The sequence below is a fragment of the Tarenaya hassleriana genome, unplaced genomic scaffold (assembly GCF_000463585.1).
Source record: "Tarenaya hassleriana unplaced genomic scaffold, ASM46358v1 Cleome1, whole genome shotgun sequence".
In the NCBI taxonomy this organism is placed as follows: Eukaryota; Viridiplantae; Streptophyta; class Magnoliopsida; order Brassicales; family Cleomaceae; genus Tarenaya; species Tarenaya hassleriana.
The window spans coordinates 6,839,645-6,847,157 of NW_010960187.1; the positions used below are offsets into that span (position 1 = coordinate 6,839,645).

A 7,513-nucleotide genomic window follows, 5' to 3' on the forward strand; every position below is an offset into this window, starting at 1 on the left:
AACTCGGATACAGTGTTTTTTTTTTAAAAAAAAATTAACGAGCACTCGCTGTTGTGGCAATGGAGTAAAACCTAGGACGGTCGGATGAACTGTAACTTGGTAGAGAAGAAAGAGGGACCAGAATCCTAAGCGGTAATTTTTTCTAATGTAAATTCTTTATTAATTACGGTAATTCGATGGCTGATGAAGACTTTTTTTTTGGTCGAAATCAGAGCAGGCGGACCGTCTTCTGTTCCACACTCTCCGGTGAAATTCTGCGGATCATTTGTCGGCATCCGAACGATGGATAATCAGCCATTGTCGGATTCTCCACCTCTCTCTCCGTACGAGCTTCTCGTTCAAGCTCTCTCTCTCATCCCCGTTCATCACTATGTCTTCGCTCTCCTCCTTGTCTGGTTCGTCTTCCTCTACAATTTCCTCGAGTTTCATTTATTCGAGGACTTGATTCTCGGACGCTTCAGCGGTCGCGTGAATCTCACGTACAATCCCGATTCCCCTGTCTACAACGGCGTCGTCGCTCGGTGCAGAATTCTTCTCGGCCGGTGAGAACGGCACTTCGGAGATCTTTGGTTTCGAAGTTGTATTACTTAATTCATCGGATTCGATTTCTGGGTTTTCTCTAAGTGTTAGATTTCTTGTGTGATCTTAGGTATGCGACGACGCCATGGCTGTCAAGTCCTCATATTCAGACCTGTTTCCTCAATTTCTTCGGAAGGCCTCCGGTTTTCAACTACAGGAGGTGATTGGTTTTAATCATTTTGCATTTCCAGCGGGATTCGGACATGTTGTGGTTACTTTCTCATGGCCTCTAGTGATGTGTCTGCTGCAGAAGTTTCTTGATAAGATTTCTGAGCACAGTGGTTTGATATTATAATGTGCAATTTATTGGGCAAAAGTGACTAATAGTGTTTGTTCATATGCCTCTACCAGGCAAATCTTTCGAACTTCTGATGGAGGAACAATTGCTTTGGATTGGCTGACGAGCTCTGATGGTAGATTTCGTGACTAAGATGTAGAATCTACACGTTATCTGGATTCCTCTCTGAGTTTGATCTGCCTTTCCGTTTATGGTCCATTAATTGGTATTTTCATCCTTTCTGCAGTTGTGGATGATGCTCCTCGCAAGCATAATGAAATCAGAAAAGATGATACGACACCTATTGCTGTCGTAGTACCAGGGTTATCCAGCGATTCGTCAGCTGCTGTAATTCTAGTGTCTATTCTCTTACACTCTGGTTACCTTATGATGTATCTAGAGCTTGTGCTGTATTCTATATCAGAATAGATTACTCGTAAAGTTTTATGTTTATTTGATGGGTGCCGATGATTTGCAGTATCTAAAGCACCTAGCCTACAGCGTGGCCAAGGCTGGTTGGAATGTTGTTGTTAGCAACCATCGAGGATTGGGTGGTGTCTCTGTTACTGTGAGTTCTTCTTCTGTTCCAGTGTTCCCATAAGCTGCCTTGATCTTCTGTTTATTTTCTGGCCGAAAAATCTCGCTATGATTTGGGACCATTATCTTCTCGAATTTTCTTTACATGCCAACGCATGCAGTCTGATATCTTCTACAATGCTGGATGGACGGAGGACATACGGGTTATCGTCGATTATCTCCATCATGAATATCCGATGGCTCCTCTTTTTACCATTGGAACTAGTGTTGGAGCCAATATTCTGGTAAGTTCTCTATCATTTCAGCGTTTTGAGCTTTGTTTGCCTTTCCTGTTTGACATAATGGAGCAGCTATGTCATTCTCTTCACTATTTCTTTAAGTGGGTGCACAATAGGCTATGTAATATAGGAGTTCTGGGTTCTAAGTTGGCTGGCAGAAATATGCTTTGTCTGTTTAGATTTTTAATCCCACAGACATGCATCAGGAGATTGTAGGGTCATTGCATAGACAAAAACATGATCCAATCTCCTATTACAGGTCAAATACCTTGGAGAGGAGGGTGAGAAGACTCCTGTAGCTGGCGCTGTGGCTATTTGCTCTCCTTGGGACCTATTGGTGCGTTATTTGTTTTATGTCTTCTAGTTGTATTTCTGAGTCAATCCTTTAGATGGGCTCCGATTCAACCCCTGTAGAGTTTACAACTTGTAAAGTGTAGCGATTTGATACAAATTGCTGGTGTTCGATGCACTATGCCTTTTTTTGAATGTTTTCCAACCTACAGATAAGTGACAGATTTATTTGCCGCGGGCTGGTACAAAAGTTGTACGGTAGAGCTCTAACCATCGGGCTCCAAGGTTATGCGCAACTGTATGTATCTACACCATTTTGGCCAAATACTCCCTAGCTTTTGAGTTTCTGCAGCAGGCTTGGGAGATGTTTCCGAGATTTCACAATGAATGCAATTGGCTCTTGGTCATAACTTTAGTTTTACTGCAGGCATGAACCTCAAATCTCTCGGCTAGCTAACTGGGAAGGCATAAAAAAGGTTTGTTCTCCTTTACATCCTCTAAACCATGTAGTTTCTCGAGCTACTAATTAGAAAATCCGTCTTTTCAATATCTCACTTGTTGCTCTGGCTGACGCTGCTTCTAACCTTTTGCATTCTAAGTCACGTTCCATCCGAGATTTTGATCACCATGCTACCATCCATATTGGAAATTTTGAGGTACTAATGGGCTTCATTGTATTATACTAACCTCTGGTCCTTGGTACATATTAACTTCTGATGCTCATTTCCCTAGTAGAAATTGGTTTTAACATCGAAAGCTGATGCTTTATACAGACAGTGGATACATTTTACCGGCGATCCAGCAGTGCCCAATATGTGAGAAATGTGTCAGTGCCTCTTCTCTGTATAAGTGCTCTGGATGATCCATTATGCACAAAGGAAGCCATTCCCTGGGACGAATGCCGGTGGGCGATATTAACATCCAAGTGATTCGCTTTAATCTTTTGTATCCTGATGCGAAGATCTTAAATTTGAGTTTTGTCTCTGAACAGGGCAAACAAAAACGTTGTCTTGGCTACGACAAAGCATGGAGGGCATCTAGCTTTCTTCCAAGGATTCACTGCCCCTAGCTTGTGGTATCTTTCAGATTCTTGCTAATTTTTGGATCAAAGTAGAGAAATGCTGATGTCCTTCTTCTACCTTCCACATCTGTTTTGTGCAGGTGGGTTCATGCTACCAACGAATTTCTCGGCGTCCTAAGCTGTAGTCGTTATATGCATTTACCGAAGAAGGTAACTTTTGTCTTATCGAACAACTTACTACGCCAGTTTTCTATGTATTTTTCTTTTCCTGGGAAACGATTGGGTAACTCGTCTGGCCAAGAATGGGGCTACGCATCCCGTCGCCAAAATTCCAGATGCTGGTTTTTTGTTGTGCCTGAAGCATAGAATGTTCTATGGCTTTTGTCTTTTGGTTTTGTCAACCACGAAACCTATCTTCTAATCTCTGGAGGAGGATGTGCGAGAAACAGTAGAGGACGAGACAGTGGTTTGAAGAGGAGAGACAGATAAAAAATAGTTTTTTTTCTGCAGGCCAAAGGGACGGAAGTAGCTTCGCCTCGGGAACCTTCCATTAATCAAGGCCCGTACCTAAATGTGGCGGAAGACGGGATGGTAGCTGCGGTCACCTACGACCAAGACGCTGAAACATTGCAGTTAGAGACAAAACACAGTTCCGAGCCCAAGCCTGAGGATGTCCCGTTCTTACATACCAAATGTTCCGCAAGTAGAAGATTCAAAGAGGTCAGTCGATGGAGGAGCAGACGATCGACGTGGTTGCTCGGTTACATTGCCGTCGTTGCAAGTTTCCCGATGCTAGGGTTTGTTCTGAATTACGTCTTCCGCAAGAAACGAAGATCTGTCCCCAAGTTACTAAGGTGATTCAATCTCGATTCATATTGACATCAATTATGAGATGAAAGTGTTTGATTGTTTTGGTCAAGGAAATAATCTCTTCCGAGACGCTAATATCAGCAGCCGCGTTTAAGGATTAGCGTTTGCGATTCGATTACGATCTGTTGCGATTGTCATATGTTAGTTCAGGCCTAAAAACAGGAGGTTATTATGCAAAGTTGCGTTTAAGTATCTCTCGTCTTTTCCTAAAAATTATTCGATGCCCATAATTCATAAATATTTCTTTGTATATTTAAATTTAAAATTAATAGTTCTACTTAAAATATTTATATTAAGAGGTCGGTTTGTCTTTATAAAAAGGGCCGGAAATTACGGTTCAATGGGCCGAATCCAGAAATCGAGGGGCAATATTGTAATAAGGAGGAAATGAGGAGGACATTCTCGAGATGTCAGTGATTCTACAATCTTTAACGGTCCATTTTTCAAATCAAATCTTCCCCTTGAAAAAAAAGGATGAAGACGAAGGTTTGAAAAGGACTATTATACCCTTTTTTTCTTTTCTTTTTTTCGCTTTCTCTGCGCTTCATTTCAATTCCCGAACTGAAGAAGGAATCGCTCTCTTGCTCTTCTCCCATGGAGGTGAAAGAAGAGCAAGCGATGGACCAAGGAGGAGAGAGGAAGATCCCTGTGTTCATCGTGCTAAAACCGGTGCCGTTCTCAAGAACATCTTCGTCGTCAACAGTCCCGATTACCTCTCTCCGGATGGAACCGGAAATGGCGATGATGATCACGTAGTGGAGGAGATTCTGGTCGTCGATCGGCATCCGGACTGCAACATTATGCTAACTCACCCTAGCATCAGCAGATTCCACCTCCAAATCCGTTCGATTCCGTCTCGACAGAAGCTCACTGTCACGGACTTGTCCTCTGGTAAGAATCATCTCAAGATTATTTCGAAATTTAAGACGTTTTCTCGCTATTTCTGTTTCTTCGATTGTGGGTGCGTTTTTAGCATCGTCGACGGTATGTTTTTGGTTTGTTATTGTTGTGCGGAAGCGTACCGGGTCTCAAATACGAGACGATGGAATCAAACGAGAGAAAATTAAAGACACCAGGATTTAACGTGGTTCGACAGAATGCCTACGTCCACGGCGAGGAAGAAAAACAAATCCCACTATATCGGTGAACAAATTTGGAAAACAAGACACACTCAACCTCACTTCCCAATGACGCCAAGAACACCCTTTCTCTCGTAACACTCAGAAGAAAAATATATTCAAACCGTATCCAAGACTCTCACCGAAACAAATATCTTGGATACCCAAAAGAGAAACCCAAAGAAACTCTCAAAAAGACCCAAAAATGGATTTCTTGTTGAAGAAGAAACTTCTTCAACTCCTCTTATTCTTCTTCTTGTGTTTGCTTCTCGTTGATGATCTGAACAACCTCACTGCATGGGTATTTATAGTGAAGCTTGGAGGAAAGAGCCAATTTGAATATGTGGCTCGGAGAGATTCACACCTAACATCTCCACTTCGTGTGGTAACCAATATTCCACCAAGCAACCAATACCTAACATGCATATCATCTTGTCCGCCACTTATAATTGGAGCCACATAATTTACAATCTCCACCTTGGCTCCAATGATACATCTGCAAAACCAATTGAGAAACGATGTCTCCAACTGTGCCTCATGGCACTCAAATGCCCGAAGGCAGTCAAAAGCGCAGGATGTTGACCAAGTTCAAACAATGATTGAACTTGATCGATGTAATCACCTTGGTCAGCATGTCTGCGGGATTATCAAGAGTCTTCACCTTCATGAGTCGTATGATACCTTCTTCGATAATCTCCCGCACAAAGTGAAAACGAATATCTATGTGCTTCGTCCGTGCGTGGTAGACTTGATTCTTGGCCAAATGGATAGCACTCTGACTATCGCAGTATACAGAAATATTCTTCTGTTCAACTCCAAGCTCACCAAGCAAACCACGCAACCAAATAGCTTCTTTCACAGCCTCTCCAACTGCCATATACTCTGCCTCTGTCGTAGACAAAGCCACCGTAGACTGTAAGGTAGACTTCCAATTCACCGGAGCTTTTGCCAGTGTAAACACATATCCAGTCGTTGACCGTCGCTTATCCAAATCACCAGCGTAGTCAGAATCCACATATCCAACCACACAATGACCAACTGATCCATCCTGCTGGTCCAAGGTCTTCAGAATATACCTCAGAATCCATTTCACTGCCTGCCAATGTCCTTTTCCAGGATTGTGCATATACCTGCTTACTACTCCAACGGCATGTGAAATGTCGGGTCTGGTACACACCATCGCATACATTAAGCTACCAACCGCATTTGCATATGGAACCTTCGTCATGTACTCATGTTCCTCATCAGTGGTAGGAGATAACGCCGAACTGAGCTTGAAATGAGGAGCAAGTGGTGTACTAACAGGTTTTGACTTTTTATCTAAGCCAAAACGTTGAAGTACTTTCTTCAAATATTGCCTCTGCGACAACCAGAGCTTGCCCATCTTTCTGTCTCTGCTTATCTCCATCCCAAGAATCTTCTTTGCTTCTCCAAGATCCTTCATCTCAAACTCTTGATTCAACTGAGCCTTCAACTTCTCGATCTTTGACTGACTCTTTGATGCGATCAACATATCATCCACATATAAGAGTAAGTAGATGAAAGATCCATCTGGTAACTTGTAGAAGTAGACACAATGATCATACTTGCTTCTTGTGTACCCTTGCCCGATCATGAACTTGTCAAATCGTTTGTACCACTGTCTGGGAGATTGCTTCAATCCGTACAACGACTTGTTTAATTTGCAAACCCAATCTTCTTTACCAGCAACGGTAAAACCTTCTGGCTGAGTCATATAGATTTCCTCCTCCAAATCTCCATGTAAGAACGCCGTCTTCACATCGAGTTGAGCTAGCTCCAAATCAAACTGAGCTACCAAGGCCAACAAAATCCGAATGGAGGTATGTTTCACAACTGGAGAAAATACTTCATTGTAGTCGATACCCTCCTTCTGAGCGTAGCCTTTTGCTACCAATCTTGCCTTGTAGCGGACATCAGTCTTTTTAGGAAATCCTTCTTTCTTTGCAAATACCCATTTGCACCCAATCGCCTTCTTTCCACTTGGTAACTTCGCCAGCTTCCACGTATAGTTCTTCCGGAGAGATTCCATCTCTTCCTCCATAGCTTTCTTCCACTTCTCACTTTCAGAACTCTTGACTACATCCTTGTAAGTGATAGGAATATCAGCATCAATCACCGGAAGTGCAAAAGCCACCGCAGCATATCGAGCAGGCATTTTCAACGTTCTCGTCGGCTTTCGAAGTGCAATGGGAAGTTCCTTCTGAGGCTCTTGGATGGAAACCTCATCGTCTTCAGAATTTTCAACATCCTCCTTTCCCATAGGAGGTTCTCCGTTCGCTGGAACAAACTTCGCAGTCTCAAACTCCACCTCCTGTGGACTACTCTCCACCTGCTGCTGAGCACTACCAACTTGCTTCTTCAGCATGGTTAGCTCATCAAATGTGACATCCCTACTAACAATGATCTTCTTTGATTCAAGACACCAAAGACGATATCCTTTCACCCCTGGTGTAATCCCCATGAACAGCGACTTCTTAGCTCTGGGATCCAACTTTGATTCCTTCACATGATAGTAAACAAC

General features: G+C 42.8%; 1 protein-coding gene across 1 annotated transcript; it reads left to right on the forward strand.

Annotated features, from left to right (window-relative positions):
• The first annotated feature begins 175 nt into the window (after positions 1-175).
• Positions 176-4,045, forward strand: LOC104816259 (embryogenesis-associated protein EMB8-like). Its single transcript, XM_010544983.1, has 14 exons — positions 176-542; positions 650-739; positions 931-992; positions 1,104-1,204; positions 1,335-1,424; positions 1,555-1,677; positions 1,931-2,008; positions 2,175-2,260; positions 2,390-2,438; positions 2,562-2,618; positions 2,736-2,866; positions 2,954-3,037; positions 3,124-3,193; positions 3,494-4,045. The coding sequence occupies exons 1-14, from the start codon at positions 184-186 to the stop codon at positions 3,839-3,841; spliced, it is 1,728 nt and encodes a 575-aa protein (XP_010543285.1). The 5' UTR covers positions 176-183; the 3' UTR covers positions 3,842-4,045.
• Positions 4,046-7,513: the final 3,468 nt, after the last annotated feature.

Excerpts from the sequence above, each read along its gene's own strand:
- LOC104816259 (XM_010544983.1), top strand. The coding sequence starts at position 184 with ATGAAGACTTTTTTTTTGGTCGAAATCAGAGCAGGCGGACCGTCTTCT. Across the intron at positions 543-649 it reads TGCAGAATTCTTCTCGGCCG|GTATGCGACGACGCCATGGC; the intron begins GTGAGAACGGCA and ends GTGTGATCTTAG. Across the intron at positions 1,678-1,930 it reads GTGTTGGAGCCAATATTCTG|GTCAAATACCTTGGAGAGGA; the intron begins GTAAGTTCTCTA and ends CTCCTATTACAG.